Below are 16,720 nucleotides of genomic sequence, written 5' to 3' on the forward strand. Positions count from 1 at the left end.
CATCAAAAACCACAACGTGGTATAGTGATTGCTCTTTGATCTTCAGAAAGAACCATGTTCATTGAATCCGATTCAACTAAAGTTGGATAAACTGACACCCACTAGCCACCTATGTGCGAAGCACGTTGGTAGAACCAGTCTCGCGTAAGCGTACACGTAATGTCGGTCTGAGCCGCTTCATCCAATAATACCGCTGAATCAAGAATCAACTAGTGACGGCAAGCGATATGTATATACCACGCCCACAACTCCTTTGTGTTCTACTCGTGCATATAACATCTATGCATAGACCCGGCTCGAATGCCACTGTTGGAGAACGCACTATTTCAAAAAAAATCCTACGATCATGCAAGATCTATCTAGGAGATGCATATCAACGAGAGGGGAGAGTGTGTCTACGTACCCTCGTAGACCGAAAGCGGAAGCGTTTATCAACGCAGTTGATGTAGTTGTACACCTTCACGATCCGTCCTGATCAAGTACCAAATGTACGGCACCTCCGCGTTCAGCACACGTTCAGCTCAATGACATCCTCTCCTTCTTGATCCAGCAAGACGGGCGAAGTAGTAGATGAGTTCCGGCAGCACGACGGCGTGGTGACGGTGTTGGTGAAGAACAATCTCCGGAGGGCTTCGCCTAAGCACTATGAAAACTATGACAGAGGATAAACTAGAGGGGACGGGGTTGCCGACACACGGCTTGGTGTTTCTTGATCTGTATTGGGTGCTAGCCCTACCCCTCTATTTATATGTTGAGCCTTGGGGCCGAAACTTGGAGTAAAAGCCTACACAAAGTCGGTTTCACCCGAAAGGCAAGAATCCTTCTCGGACTCCAGGACCAGATGCCAGGGACCCTGGCGTCTAGCCCCTGGACTCCGCAAAACTTCCTTTTGCTCTTTCCAAAAACCTTGTGGGCTTTCCCCTTTGGCCCAAATAAAGTGTTCTAGTACCCCTTCTGGTGAATTCCAGAACCCTTCCAGAGACCAAACACTATTATCCCATATATCAATCTTTATCTCCGGACCATTCCGGAGTTACTCGTCATGTCTGTGATCTCATCCGGGACTCTGAACAACATTCGGTCACCAACATACATAACTCATATAGTATCATATCGTCAACGAACGTTAAGCGTGCGGACCCTGCGGGTTCGAGAACTATGTAGACATGACCGAGACACCTCTCTGGTCAATAACCAATAGCGGAACCTGGATGCCCATATTGGCTCCTACATATTCTACGAAGATCTTTATCGGCCGAACCTCATAACAACATACGCTGTTCCCTTTGTCATTGGTATGTTACTTGCCCGAGATTCGATAGTCAGTATCTCAATACCTAGTTCAATCTCGTTACCGACAAGTCTCTTTACTCATTCTGTAATGCATCATCCCGCAACTAACTCATTAGTCACATTGCTTGCAAGGCTTATAGTGATGATCATTACCGAGAGGGCCCAGAGATACCTCTCCGATACATGGAGTGACAAATCCTAATCTCGATCTATGCCAACTCAGCAAACACCATCGGATACACCTGTAGAGCATATTTATAATCACCCAGTTACATTGTGACGTTTGATAGCACACTAAGTGTTCCTCCAGTATTCGGGAGTTGCGTAATCTCATAGTCATAGGAGCATGTATAAGTCATGAAGAAAGCAATAGCAACAAACTAAACGATCATCGTGCTAAGCTAACGGATGGGTCAATCACATCATTCTCTAATGATGTGATCCCGTTTCATCAAATGACAACTCTTTGTCCATGGCTAGGAAACTTAACCATCTTTGATTAACGAGCTAGTCAAGTAGAGGCATACTAGTGACACTTTGTTTGTCTATGTATTCACACATGTAATAAGTTTCCGGTTAATACAATTCTAGCATGAATAATAAAAATGTATCATGATATAAGGAAATATAAATAACAACTTTATTGTTGCCTCTAGGGCATATTTCCTTCACATACAACACTCTCAAATGGTGCTCATGCTTCCTCAAGCTGCATGTGTATGATGCTGGCCACAGATTCTCATCATAAACTTTGCCTTTGAATTTCTTTTTAAAATTCCGCGCTAGGTGTCGCATACATTCCCCATGTTCCACTCCAGGGAATACAATTTCTACTGCAGTTTCTAAACCCTTGCAAGCATCTGTGTGTATAACTAAACCTGAGGGTGTACCTATAATGTTGCGCAACTGCTGCAAAAACCAGACCCAACTCTCCTCACTCTCTACCTCCAACACACCAAATGCAACTGGGAATAGCCAGTTGTGTCCATCAACTGCAGAAGCTGCTGCTAGCTGGCCTCTCCATCTTCCATTCAAAGCAGTCACATCGACAGCCAAATAGGGCCTACAACCATTCAGAAACCCCTGCCAGCAAGCCTTGAAACAAACAAAAACACTCCTGAAGCACTCCTTCTCCATTGCCTTCCCTTTTAATTTGTACTTAACTGTATGCTTGTCAATCTCTACAACACTCCCTGCACTAGCCGTCTCCACTTCAGCTTTGAAGGTGTAAAGCAACTGAAAACTCTCATTCCATGGACCATTAATCCTATCAAGAGCCCTTTCCTTAGCATAGAAAATCTTCATGTATTGTACATTAATCTTGTACTTCTCAAATAGCTTCCCATGGAGTGTTGTTGGACCAATTGTTGGTGTTTCCCTCACCCAATCCAAGATTGCATCTGCCACCCACCTAGTCTTTGTAAGCTTAGATTTGTCCTTTCCCCTCCCCCTCCAGGTGGGCAAGTGTGCTTGTGTGGGTTGCTTTTTATCTGGAACAAAATGAAAAATGATGTCAAATACAATTAAAAAATAGTACACATGATCTGAATATAGAATGGATAAATAATCTGATAACAATATTCAGTTGTAATACCTGAATCAATTTGCTCTTTCGCATAGTGGATGCATGCAACCTCCACCTACACCTATCATAAGGGAAATGAACAGTGAATCTTCCTGGCTCACTCCTATCAACCTCATAAGAGTTTTCAGTGAGAATGCAATATGTAGTCACTGCATTACGACAGTCCACCATCGATTCGAATACGGTTCCTGGAGTAAGGCCAGGATTCTCCCTGTTCCACTCAATTGTTGGCATGTGCTCACCATCATATTCTTGTTAAACTAAGGAGTCGGTGTTCTCCTCCCTCTCTTCATCATCAATGTCATCAAATCTAGCACAACTGCTAGGCTCCTATGCATATTCATCTTTCACTGCATGTTGACTGACTCTGTCTACCGGTTCAGGGAATAGAATCTCATCCTCATCATCATGTCGAGGCACTTCCTCGTCAGGCTCTGCATCTACTTCTACATCAGGTGCAGAAGGGAGAGGAGAAGTGGCAGAATTAGCGGCAGCCGACATGTTGTGGCTTTCAGAACCACTAGCTTTACTTGGTCTCGACCTACAAGGAGTGTGAGGATGCTCGCTATTAGCAGAGATAGATGATGTTTGAAAACCCTTCGGGATACGTTGTTTGCGTGGTCGAAGCACACAGATATGGATTTTACCGAAACGGCTGTCAACATTCAAACTAAATAGCAATCCCAGATGCTCATCACAAGTTAATGGGACAAATCTCTGCTCGGTACTGTCGAAATATCTCAGTTCAACAGCATCGACATGGCTCCACAGATACTCACAACAGAGTGCCTCACGGAAATCTCTGAACGAAACGCGGGTTTCTACCACTTTAGGATAGAAAAATCCAGAAATCACACACGGTTTAGTTCCACGCAGCTCGCTAGTTTCCATTCTAACCGCCAGCCGAAAAGCAAGTGCAGGATCAACCCTGTTCGATTGAAATAAGATAAAGGGCACAGTTAGGCCGAAATTTTTCAGATAAATTGCGCTGATTCACGCCAATGGTGGTCAAATACATCCTAATTTATGGATCTCCTAATCAATTTGAGAGGAAAACGATGCTTACCCAGATGGAATCCATGAATTATCAGCCTCTGATTCGACCCAATCATCTCTGTGGTCGATGGGCCGGACGAGGTGCCCCCCCCCCGAAATCGCTTCCTAATCCTAGATGGGGAGAGAGGATAGATGCGGCGGAGGCGGCACGACTGCGGAGGAGGCGGCAAGAGTGCGGCGGAGGCGGCACGACGGCGGCAGAGGGGGCGGCGCGGAAGCGACTGGATCTGATTCAGGTTACATTGAGTTTCAGTTTCGCGGCCCCACTGGTTACCACGTAAGTCAAAATGTGGACTCCGCCCTACTCGGCCTCACTAGTCAGAATTAACGGTCAAGGCATTGACCCGACGGTAACGTCCGCTGTGACCAGTTCTGAGGGTTTCGCGCAAGGGAGTGGGAAAAAGTGAACAAAAGTTAAGAGCATGGGAATGAATGAGTAGAACTAACAAACCAGGGGCATATAGAAATAAAAATCCCTTTGATGTATGACGTTGTAGTCTTGTAGATGACCTAAAATGACAATTATTAGCTTTTTTTTTTTGCGTAGAGTTGCTGTGAGGCCATCTGAAAGGAGAGCAAGTCAAAAAATGACAGGAGACCGGGTAGTCCACCGCCGCCCCTGACCACACTCTCCCCGATCCGATCCGCCGGCGATGGCCGCCCCTCACCGTGCTTTCCCCGATCCGCCGCCGATGGCCGCCTTCCGTTCTGGCCGACACGCTGCCCACCTCCGCCTGGCCGTACCACCGCGGCTCGCCGCCCACCCTTCCTTCCGCTTCCCCACCACGCCCCTCCCCACCCCATCCAAGACGCGCCTCCCCGCCGCCGGCGCCGCTTCTCCCTACGCCGCCGCGCTCCTGCGCATCCTCGCGCTCCACTCCCTCTTCCTTCTCGCGCCCGCCGCCCGAGCGCTCCCCTCCCTGCCCCACCTCTTCCTGCTTCCGCCGGTCCTCGCCATCATCTCCGCCGTCGCCATCCTCCTCATCCCCTCCAAGAGCCAACCCCACCCCTTCCCGGCGCTCCGCCACCTCTTCCGTCCCGCCCTCCTGCTAGCGGCGTCCCTTCTCCTCCGACTCGCCTCCCTCCACCTCATCACCGACCCCGGTCTCATCGTCCTCGCAGATTCCGCCGGCGCGTTGCTCGCCCGCGCCCTCAACCGTCCCTCCCGCCGCCGCGTGATCTCCGTCGCTGCCGCCTCCGTTTCGCTCGCGGCCGCATCACCTTCCCACTCCGTGCTTCTTCTCGTGCTCCCCTTTGCTTCCGGCCTCCTCTCCTCGGTCGAGCACTCTGTATCTGCGCGACATGTCACCCGCAGCCGCCACGCCCGTGCGGCCGTTTTTGCCCTCGCCGCCACCTTCCTCTCGGCGCCGGCACTTGCGGGCCTCTTCTTTCTTGGTGGCACTGACACCAGCGATGGTGTCCCGATTGGCCAGCTCTGGTGGCTGCTCCTTAATGCCGCTGTCTTTGGCATGGCCTTGGGGCGACGGCAAGCCTACGACAGCAGTAGCAGTAGCAGCAGACCAAGCATGAATTTTGCAATGACCTTTGTGTGCACTATTGTTCTGGAGCTGGTGTACTACCCAAAGCTGTCGTTGCCGGGCTTCTTAATTTGTGGGTTCGTCTTGTGGATCGCCAGCAGGGAGCTGACTTCTTCAGGATATGTTGAGCTTGGGAGCACTGACGAGTCGGTGTATGAGGCTGTCATGGGGCCAGTCCGGCATATCCTTAGTGAACGCAAATCCAGGAAGATTGCTGCTTTTCTGTTGATCAACACAGCTTACATGTTTGTTGAGTTCGCCAGCGGTTTCATGAGCGATAGCCTTGGGCTGCTCTCTGACGCTTGCCATATGTTGTTTGATTGTGCTGCTCTGGCAATTGGGCTATATGCATCGTACATTGCGAGGCTACCTGCAAATGGATTGTATAACTATGGAAGGGGCAGGTTCGAGGTGCTATCTGGGTATGTTAATGCAGTGTTCTTGGTGCTTGTTGGGGCCCTGATTGTGTTGGAGTCGTTTGAGAGGATACTCGAGCCTCGGGAGATATCAACAAGTAGCCTTTTGGCAGTTTCTGTTGGTGGACTTTTTGTAAATATCATTGGATTGGTTTTCTTTCATGAGGAGCACCATCATGCGCATGGCGGTAGCTGTTCCCACTCTCATTCACATTCTCATAATCATGGTCATGAAGATCACCATCACCATCATGATCATGTTCATCAGACTGCTGATCACGAGAAGACATGTTCCGGTCATCATGGAGACACAAATAAGAGCCATCATCAGAATCACCAACATGATAGCAACAATGCAGAGAATCATCATCAACATAACCATGGCTGTAGCCACAAGCATGGTCACAATGGCCACATGGAACATCACCAGCAGGGTGTAGATCAGGCTCATCAAGATTGCAGCAGCATCAGCAGCGAGCAAGGACTTCTTGAGATTCCACTGATAAATGTTCACTCTCATGGCGCAGAATCTCAGTCTTGTAATGGAGAAGTTGAATCGCCAGAAATCGGAAACCATGGCAAGACAGCAAGTCGGCGTCACATTGACCATAACATGGAAGGTATCTTCTTACATGTCCTAGCTGACACAATGGGAAGTGTCGGTGTTGTGATCTCGACCCTACTAATCAAGTACAAGGGATGGCTAATAGCAGATCCCATTTGCTCTGTATTCATTTCAATAATGATTGTGGCTTCTGTCCTTCCATTGTTGAGAAATTCTGCTGAAATTTTGTTGCAAAGAGTTCCAAGGAGCCATGAGAAGGACTTCGAAGCAGCACTGGATGATGTTAAGAAGATTAATGGTGTGATTGGAGTCCATAATGTTCATTTATGGAACTTGACAAACACCGATATTGTAGGCACTTTTCATCTTCATATATCAGCCGAAGCTGATAAGTCTGTTACAAGAGAAAGTGCTTCACGGATATTTCAAGAAGCTGGGGTTCAAGATTTGACTATCCAGATTGAATGTGTCGAAAGATAGCAGTTGTTGGTATAGCGACACTTGTTGGTAGTTTGATAGGATTTTGGCACAGATCAAATATATCTGTAGTGCTTAATTCAGGAGCCATCCTTTATGTACCGCTGAAAGGAAATTGCATTAAAATACAGGTTTGCAGCTTAATCATTTTGGTCTGAGCAACTTAATATTTATATGCTGTATGTCCATGTTGCATATAGACTTCACAAAAGCTTTCCAATCACATGGTGATAAGCAGTTCAAGCTTAAACAAGCAGATTAATGAAGAAAACAAAGAGCACAATGCCAGCAGAAAAGAAAGGAAATCAGAGAATAACGCGAGTTCATTACATATGACCATATATAACCAGTTCAAACTTGAGCAAGCAAATTAATAGAGAAAGCAAGTTAGGTAGCAATAAACAAGAAGTAAAGCCTCTAAATTAAAGAGGTACACTGAATAATGCAAGCGCTGGCATTGTTGGAGCAGAGCAACTGGAGCCTTAGTCCAGCTCAGATATAATCCGTGTCGTGTGCATCTTCGACATTGAATTGTATCCATTTCATGCACCCTCTCGTATTCATGACCTGGTATGTGCCTACATAATATGGGTATGTCTTTCTCCGTCATCCCCACTGGCCACCACTGCCTTCGATTGTGGCTGTGGAAGCAATGAAGAAATATGTGGGATCTAAAATGAAGCATGTCAAGAATTAATGAAAGAAAGCATCTGGTAGGATCAAGTACTCTACCAGGTCTAGGGCGTAGGTGGTAAGGGAAGGATGGAGGGAGACGTCGCGAGGATCGGGCGCGCCGGCGGCAGGGCGCCGTCGCGGCTAGGAGAAGGGCGGCGGCTAGGGCTGTTGGCGGCTAGGGTTTCGGCTCCTCAGGGAGCCGGGCAATAGGAGATAATATTCTTCTTATTGCTTGCCTTCAAAAAGAGTCTTACAACCTATATTTATATCCTAGATAACTTGTAGAAGAATCAACCTAAGATAACTTGCCTAAGATAACTTGCCTAATCTGAAAATAAAAACTAAGATAACTTTGCGGGCCTAAGCCGGCCGGCCATAACACTTCTCCCCGCCTGCACAAACAGCTCGTCCTCGAGCTGTAAGGTGGGGAAGCGCTTGCTTGAACTCTTCGAGGTAATCAACCAGCGTCAAACACCTTCTCGACATCTGGGGCGGCCAGGTCGGCGGCGACGGCGTCCTCCGGAATGTAGTCTGCCACCTCCAGGTAGAAGAGTCGCGGGCAGGCGTGGCCGGGCTTGTAGGGTTCGTCGCAGTTGAAGCACAACCCTTGGCGGCGACGCTCGAGTATCTCAGCTGGGGTGAGCCGGCGGAACGGGCGCCCCGCGGTCGCGGCGAGGGGTGCCACAGAAGCCTGCACAGGCCGACCCCGCGCGGAATCCGGTCCGGGTAGCGACCCAGCAGTCTGGGACGGTGATTCCTGCTGGATGGCCACCGCGCGGCGCTCGAATGCGCGGGCGTAATACATGGCCGACTGGAGATCCTGGGGTCCCCGAAGCTCCACGTCCACGCGGATATGGTCCGGTAGACCGCCCACAAATAACTCGGCGCGCTGAGTTGCGGAGACGCCCGGCGCGTGGCACGCCAGGGCCTGGAAGCGGTCGGCGTAGTCTTGCACCGTGGATGTGAAGGGTAAGCGGCCGAGGGCCGCCAGTCGGCTCCCGCGGATAGGAGGCCCGAACCGGAGGAGACAGAGTTCCTGGAAGCGCTCCCATGGTGGCATGCCGCCCTCGTCCTGCTCGAGGGCGTAGTACCAGGTCTGCGCTGCGCCTCGAAGATGATAGGACGCGAGCCAGGTGCGATCCGAAGCGAGCGTCCGCTGCCCTCGAAAGAACTGCTCGCACTGGTTGAGCCAGTTGAGGGGGTCCTCCGTGCCCTCGTAGGTGGCGAAGTCCAGTTTGGCGAAGCGAGGGGGTGTCGGCCCGCCGTGCCCGGGGGCGGCCGTAGTTGCCGCCGGCGCGTATGCTGGGTCGGGAAGCGCCGGGGCGTAGTTCGCCAAGCTGGAGGGGTGATCAAACCGCAGGGAGGGCGTCGGGTGTTCCGGCGCCGTGGAGTAGACCGGCCCCGAAGACGAGCCGGTCGCCCAAGCGGGGATCGGCGATGATGACGGTGGAAACTGCACCTGGTGCAGGGGCCGACCCGTAGCCCTAGGCGCGGGTGGTGGTACTGTCGATGGCGGCGGCGCCTGGTGGAGCTGCACCAGCGCCTGCGGCGTGGGGGCCGGCGGTGACGCCGGAAGAAGCTGCTGGGTCTGGCCCTGCTCCGAGGCGCCGGTGCCCAGGTTAGGGCTGGGCGGGGCCGGTGGAGGACCCTGCTCCGAGGCCGCTGGAAGGTAGGGCGCAACGGAGGACGGCGCGGCAGGCGCGGTCCAGGTGGGCCACTGCGGCCCCGTGGTGGCGAGAAGTGGCGGGGCTGCCGGCGCGATCTGCGGCGGCCACTGCGCCCAAGGCGGCCGTGCGGCCACTGGGGCGAGGAGCGCCGGGTAGCCTCCGGTGACGGCCCTCGGTGCCGAGTACCACGGAAGCGCCTGCTGACCCGCGGCCATGGCTGGATGGAGTCCGGTGATGGCCCCCGATGCCGAGTACCACGGAAGCGCCTGCTGACCCGCGGCCATGGCTGGATGGAGTGGTGGGGGCGGCCCGTACGGACCTGCCAGGTAGAGGCGGATCCCTTGAACCGCGGTGACGAGGTCATTGAGGACGCCCGCCATGGCCTCCGGCGTGAACTGTTGCGGCTGCGGGGGAGGTGATGGCGGCGACGAGTGTTGGACGGGGGCCTGTGGCTGCCCTTGGCCCGGCGTGGTGCCGGGTGCCGTTAGGACCGGCGCTGAGAGCGACGCAGTGGTGCCCGCCGAGAGCGAGGCCGTGACGCCCGGCGCAGAGGCGGCGGTGGTGGAGGAGTTGGCGGGCAGCGGTGGTGGTGGCGGTGGAATTGGCGGAGACATGGTCGAAACCCGGTTACCTGATACCAAATTGGTAGGATCAAGTACTCTACCAGGTCTAGGGCGTAGGTGGTAAGGGAAGGATGGAGGGAGACGTGGCGAGGATCGGGCGCGCCGGCGGCAGGGCGCCGTCGCGGCTAGGAGAAGGGCGGCGGCTAGGGCTGTTGGCGGCTAGGGTTCCGGCTCCTCAGGGAGCCGGGCAATAGAAGATAATATTCTTCTTATTGCTTGCCTTCAAAAAGAGTCTTACAACCTATATTTATATCCTAGATAACTTGTAGAAGAATCAACCTAAGATAACTTGCCTAAGATAACTTGCCTAATCTGAAAATAAAAACTAAGATAACTTTGTGGGCCTAAGCCGGCCGGCCATAACAGCATCAGATGGATGAGTATAGATACAGATCAATCCTTTTTTGTTTATCATCGTAAACATCATAATAGTCATCATCATCCTCATCATTGGCGTCTTGATTTGGAGACTGAGATGCCAAGAAGAGCAACAAGTGAGTAATTAATGTCAATATATTATTAGGAGGCATAGCGGACGGCTAAAGCGTGCGGAGAATGTCAAGAGAGGGCGGGGTCGACCGATTTTGACATGGGAGGAGTCCGTTAAGAGAGACCTGAAGGATTGGAGTATCGACAAAGAGCTAGCTATGGACAGGGGTGCGTGGAAGCTTGCTATCCATGTGCCAGAGCCATGAGTTGGTTGCGAGATCTTATGGGTTTCACCTCTAGCCTACCCCAACTTGCTTGGGACTAAAGGCTTTGTTGTTGTTGTTGTTGTTGTATATTATTAGGAGGCATGTGCATGTATGTAGGACAGCTACAGGAGTGCAGAAAGGTGTAATAGAAAAAAGCACTTAATTCATTCGTTGATGAATATCATGTGTTATTAGATGATCATATCTAGTTGCGTAATCCTCTGTTTTGCTGCTTACTGGGAGAGCCTATATGCACTTCCTATTCTTGCTATGGAATCTATAAGTTTGGTCCCAACGCATCTTCTTGCTGCAGGACCTTGTTGCTTGCATCCTCGTATCTTTTGGCAGGGAGTTAATTATCGTTTGGCGGCGAAAAGACTGATGAAAGCATACAGGATGGTATGCAGAACACATTCCCTTCAGTTCTTGAATCAGAGTGCAGCAGTGAAGAACAAGATGCTTTTTTGGTTGATGAATTGGTCCGAATAGATTGAGAGGCCGCGACTATCAGGTTCCTCTCTTTTGTATCGTAAGGGGTCATGCAGGTTCTCAAAAGACATGAAGTTTGAGTTTGATGCTGTTAACGTGATGCAGATGTGTGCGGACAAGCTGAGATGGAGGAAAGAGTTCGGCGTGAACATGATCCTTGAGGCGATCACGCTGACCTACAGCAATGCTGCAGTTGTTGCAATCTTTGCTTAATGTCTACTCCCTCTCCCATAATATAAGAGCGTTTTTTACACTAGTTATATTATGGGACGAGGGAGTAACATTCAACTGAGTTCATGTGGACAGGTTTTTTGGGTTTTACCGCCCCCTGGCGACACAAGCTCGTCCTCCTCTGCGCCGCCCCTGGTAACAAGTCCCGCCTGTGCTTCAGCGGCTGCCACTCCGTCACTCCCTCTCCCTGTTTGTCTTCTTGGTGCCCGCCAGTTGGTCGAGGAGGCAGCAGTACGAGATGTTATTGATCGCTGGTCTGTTACCAGTTTGCATGTACCATGCTGCTAGCATATAACGTATTTATGCATCTATCCAAGGAATCCTGTACCTTCCAGATTTCCTCATATATTTGCACAGTACAGATTTTATTGTTGAAATAAACGATCATGGCAACACATGAATTCGATGACTATATTACAGCTGCAGCCTCATAAGCAACTAAGCACAAGAACTGGTGCTCTGTTTTCTGATCTTTGATTCTTTTTATCATTAAATTCTGCATGGCTCGGTTTTGTTTCTACTAACTTTCATGTTTTGTGCAGTCATATATTTACAGAAATCTTGCACTCATTTGTTATCGCTGACCTATTGCCATATGCCATTACGATCAAGTGTACCTATATAAGCCTACGGCTGCTAATCAAACTACAATTGCCATCCTTGGTCACCTTCGGCTATGACCAGGTTAGATGTTTGTAGGGCCAAGTCTCTAAAACGTCTTATATTTATGTTCAGAGGGAGTAAACGATAAGCATAGTAGTGTAAATTCCTTTTTGCAGTAGACAAGACATGTTACCAGTTGATTCCATTGTCTTCTCGATGAAGATACCACCGTGCCGTTACTAAATCTCACTAAAAAAGGCAAAAAAAAATACCACTCCAGTTTTGCTCAAGAAGGCAAAAATTTAAACACTGAATCGTACTACTCCAATGTGAGGCAGCAGCACGAGATGAATCATCCAATAGACACTATTACAACTGATTACAGAAAATTAAACGCTGAATCGTACTACTACAATGTGAGGCAGCGCACGCTTAATACGAAAACAACCAACACATGATAAGAATATATGTAGAGAACATATCATTTTACGTAAGGGCGCAACATTACAACATTACAGTTAGAGAACCGAGGACAAGACGATATTATCTGATCCTTTGTTAGCAGGCCAAACCATCATCCTCTATTAAATCCATCATCATCCCTTCATCACCAATAAGCCCCGTCTTTGGCAGCGATAGCATATGCTCTTTGACAGCATCCTCCATGTCCTTGGTGAACGCAAGCCCCTTCTTCGACATCGTCGCCCTGAAGCCATCGGAACGCTCCTTATGTATGACAACCTTTGGCCCTATACGTTTATCATCGAGACGGTAGGTGTTGTAGATGCAGTCGTCCTCTAGATAATCCACCCAGTAAGCCGCCTCACGGCCACGCTTGATGATGGAATCGTTGGTGTGCCATTCTGAATACAGCTCTTCTCCGCCCCACATCTTCTCGAAATCTCTGCCACGCCCATGGAAGCCCCCCTGTACCGGATGCACGATCCTGCTCCCGTCGTACTCACAGTAGAGGCAACGGACTTGTTCTGTCATGGATAGAAAGGTTACTCGTTTTCGATCGAGGATACCAAACATGTTTGATCACAAGGGAGAAGAATAGCATACCTGTCCCTGGAGATGGCACAGCCACTGGGCAGCACCAGCCCATGTCCTGAGAGCTGCCGTCGTCATTGCTGTATTCGGCAAAGAAGAGCGTTGGAGGTGCATCAGCAGACGGGGTGGCGAGGAAGTTGATGTGGGAGTAACGATATGTGCCGGTGAAAGGAGCCGTGTACACAGGGCCGTCCACATGCGCATTGACACCGCAGATGACATGCAACTCATATTTGGGTACCTGAATCGAGAGGAGAGTGTTAAATCTGAAACAGAGATTGTTCTGCAGAGAGAACAAGTAGTCTAAAAGAGAAGAAATTAACCAACCCCAAGTTGCCGCCGGTTGTATACGTCGATCATAGATCTCGCTGTTCCGACAACTCTAGCATGCTGATCCCAGAATTTGTTTACTTGTTGTTCCATCCTCGTGTAGGTCAACTTGTTCATCACCTTGATGCTTGTTTCCGGGTGCTCGGTTTGTTCCGAGCACTCACTAATGGAATAGAACAAACCTTCAGCAAGATGGTCGGCGTCAACGTGGGAGAGCTTGCCGCCATCCTTGAGATATTTCGAGGCCATCCGCAACATTGGATTAGATGGTCTGAGAAGCTCTGCCTGGTCACGAGGTCTGGGTGCAGCGCGGCAGCGGCAGCTGCAGCATAGGCTTGTTTGACACTGGCAGGTACAGATACCACCATAGCATCACGTCGCTGTCATCATCATCATCACGGAGCTGGTTAGGATCAGCAATTCGGAGATCGGCCCCAGCCACCTGGAGCCGCTCCATGGCTTGGTCCGGCGTGAGGTGCGTGGCACAGCGGGTGCACAGGTAGGACACAAGGCCGTGCAAGGACCGGATTGCAATCCGCAGCAGCAGGCCTCTGCTGCCGATCGCCTCCAGGTCAACCTTTTTGGTTAGGGTAGGCTCGGGTGTACCAGATTGTGTTGAGGATGATGTTGGAGACGGGGTCCAGCGGACCGTAGCAGTGGCCGGCGTGGAGCAAGCTGTGGTGGTACTGGGAGCGCAACTTGTCCTTGGGCAGCCGGGCTAGTGCCTGCAGGTAGTATCCATGGATGGTTGTGAGCAGCATGCACCTCAAAGTTGACCGCTCAGAAAATTGTTTCACCTCCCCCCCCCCCTAAGAGATCTGGACTGAGATTGAGGAGGCGACAAGAGGCAAAATCCCATGACTTGTCTAGGCTGAAAATCGATGGCTGGGGTTTATTGAGCAGAATATCTGTGATGAAGGGATCGACAGTCACGCAGGTGCCTGATAGCAGGGTGGCGACCTCATCCAGAGAATGTGAGAGTATCTTCCACCCTGCCACGAACTGCTTCGGGCACGGGTGCTGAGCGGCGGCTGCGGCACATCTGAGGGCCGCTTCAACGGCTGCGACGGCGGTGTCGGATGAAAACCCGAAACTCTGCTCCATCCCGCGATGCTGGATGATGAGGCGGGCGGCAACGAGGGGATCCAACTCGGCTTTGTTGAGATACCACATAGCCTTTGCTTGGGTGAGGTAGGGGAAGAGGGCGGCCAGGAAGGCGACGAGGCCGTTGAGCGACCGCTGGTTCATGTCCTCGATCGGATCTGGTCTTGTCTGCCTTGGGAAAGATATAATGGGGTCAGGGTCGATTCTCACGGCGCCGGCGATGATGACACCGGCGACGATGTTGGAGACAGGGTCTAGAAGCCCGAAGCACAAGCCCTCGTCAAAGACGGCCCGGAGCTTCACCCGCCCGTAGCAGCTCTTAATCTTGGCCAGAAGCTCCCATCTACTCCCTCCATTCCGAATTACTTGTCTTAGATTTGTCTAGATACGGAGGTATCTAGCACTAAAATGAGTCTAGATACCTTTGTATCTAGACAATTTTAAGACAATTAATTTGGAACGGAGGGAGTAATTTTATCTATCTCCTCTTCTTTTCTGATGACGACTTGTTCGTCCTCGACTGCCGTCGGCCCATAGATCTGCGGCTCACTGATGCAGGTGCGGCTGAAGCTGCTGCTTGTTCTGGCCATCACAGCTGCATCCATGGATTGCAAGGACAAACTTGCTCCGATTGGGGATTTGCCTTTGTGGATCGGCCAGAGACGGAAAGTGTTTCGCTCGAGGGATTGGGGTGGGGGATCGGTGTGGTTGTGGGCTTGTGTCCCGGTGCCTCGAGGACTAAATTGGCCGGACGGGATAACATAATTGGAGTATCTAGAACTCATTTAAATGAGATATAATTTGGTCTCATTCATCTGGAAATCAAGAACAAAAACAACCCATGTCAGCACACACGCATCTTATAGCATCACATCCAATGGCTATGAAAGGTGAATGAGACCAAATTATATCTCATCTAGATGAGTTTTAGCAAAACTGTAACATAATACCTCTGCTCGGATTCGCCGGACGGGATACAATACAACTCCGATAGCTGAGGGAAGACAAGCTTGAGTTTTACCCTAGGCTACCACAAAGCCCGTGCGATTGCTATCGGCTATATAATTGCACATTTTATCTCTATCACTATCTCTTCTCTACCTAATTAATAATAATAATAATTAATAATTTTTTTATTTTATCTTTACCTATACTAATAAAAGAGCTATTGCTTCTTACCATCCTAATTTTGTCCCCCGTAATTTCATCGGTCCGCCCGTCTCTCTCAATTTTTCTGTATGTATAAGCACATAGGCCCTGTCCGTTTCTTCGTGTGTCTTCTTCGTCTGGCTAGCCGCTGCATCGGGCCTTGGCTCCTTATTTCGCCCTGATTTTCATTGGAGCCCAGCCAATCTATACAGCCCGGAGAGAAAAAAAAATCTATCCGGCACGGAGAGGAAAAAATTAGGTGCAAAAGGCAGGGATTGAACTCACAACATTCACCCAGTATCATAGGCTTGGGTGCAGTGAACTAACTCGTTGGTGTATGTATTAAACATGATTTATTTGTCTATAAAATAGTCCCACCTTGCTCCCTTGCATCTTATTCCACCAATTTATATATGTATGTGATTTTAAATTTAATAAGTGGCCTTAAGGATTAAAGCAAAGGGTGAGGAAGCTGTCCCGTTTGCTTAGAAATATGATGATTTTTGAGATAGCTTATTAGGCTTGACGCCCGGCGAAGGTTTGGCTGTTGGTTCGCTAATTCATGTGATTCTAAGTGTGTTCACATGCTTAAAAATATTTTCTTAATTTAATAAATTCATGCTCTCTAAAAAGTCCATGTGGTTTAGAAAGTACTCCCATTAGTAGAAAAAGGGTCATTTGTCCCGGTTCATAAGGACCATTTGTCCCGGTTGGGGAACCGGGACTAAAGGTCGTTACTAATGCCCTAGGCCTTTAGTCCCGGTTTTTACACGAACCGGGACAGATGGGCCTTCACGTGGCCGGTGCTACGAGCCCAGGCAGGAGGCCCTTTAGTCCCGGTTGGTGGCATCAATCGGGACTAATAGGCATTCACGCGTCAACTGTTCAGGGGCTAGGGTTTTTGTTTTTTTTTCTAAAAAGGGGTGGATTTGGGGTTTTGTATGATTAATTAAGGTGTTTCATATATTGTGTGAGGTAGCTAATTAATTAGTAAAAAGAAGTGTCATCTCTTATCTCCGTGCTTGGTCGACCCTACATACTATACGTATAGAGAGGCCTTCGACACGCTAGCTAGTAAGAAAATGAAGTAAACCATTAAGTACAGAAGTTCGTCATGCATACCGAGAGAAGTGATTGACCACTCCTTCTCCGAGAGATTGGTCGAACAACA

The 16,720-nt window shown here is 49.9% G+C and overlaps 2 protein-coding genes and 1 pseudogene across 2 annotated transcripts; 1 reads left to right on the forward strand and 2 right to left on the reverse strand.

Moving 5' to 3' along the window:
* Window positions 1-4,492: 4,492 nt before the first annotated feature.
* On the forward strand, window positions 4,493-7,077 carry LOC123187737 (uncharacterized). Its single transcript, XM_044599662.1, has one exon. The coding sequence runs from the start codon at window positions 4,588-4,590 to the stop codon at window positions 6,931-6,933; it is 2,346 nt and encodes a 781-aa protein (XP_044455597.1). The 5' UTR covers window positions 4,493-4,587; the 3' UTR covers window positions 6,934-7,077.
* A 5,138-nt stretch (window positions 7,078-12,215) lies between these two features.
* Window positions 12,216-14,132, reverse strand: LOC123184880 (uncharacterized; annotated as a pseudogene).
* On the reverse strand, window positions 14,039-15,005 carry LOC123191562 (uncharacterized). The gene is made up of 2 exons (XM_044604246.1): window positions 14,951-15,005; window positions 14,039-14,750 (listed from the first exon to the last, which is right to left on the reverse strand). The coding sequence occupies exons 1-2, from the start codon at window positions 15,003-15,005 to the stop codon at window positions 14,077-14,079; spliced, it is 729 nt and encodes a 242-aa protein (XP_044460181.1). The 3' UTR covers window positions 14,039-14,076.
* Window positions 15,006-16,720: the final 1,715 nt, after the last annotated feature.

Source organism: Triticum aestivum, chromosome 2A (assembly GCF_018294505.1).
Source record: "Triticum aestivum cultivar Chinese Spring chromosome 2A, IWGSC CS RefSeq v2.1, whole genome shotgun sequence".
Lineage (NCBI taxonomy): Eukaryota > Viridiplantae > Streptophyta > Magnoliopsida > Poales > Poaceae > Triticum > Triticum aestivum.

Bases quoted from the DNA above. Each gene is read 5' to 3' on its own strand.
- LOC123187737 (XM_044599662.1), top strand. From the start codon at position 4,588: ATGGCCGCCCCTCACCGTGCTTTCCCCGATCCGCCGCCGATGGCCGCC.
- LOC123191562 (XM_044604246.1), bottom strand. From the start codon at position 15,005: ATGGATGCAGCTGTGATGGCCAGAACAAGCAGCAGCTTCAGCCGCACC. The intron at 14,751-14,950 runs GTGAGCCGCAGA...TTCGGAATGGAG, and splicing joins CTTCAGCCGCACCTGCATCA to GGAGTAGATGGGAGCTTCTG.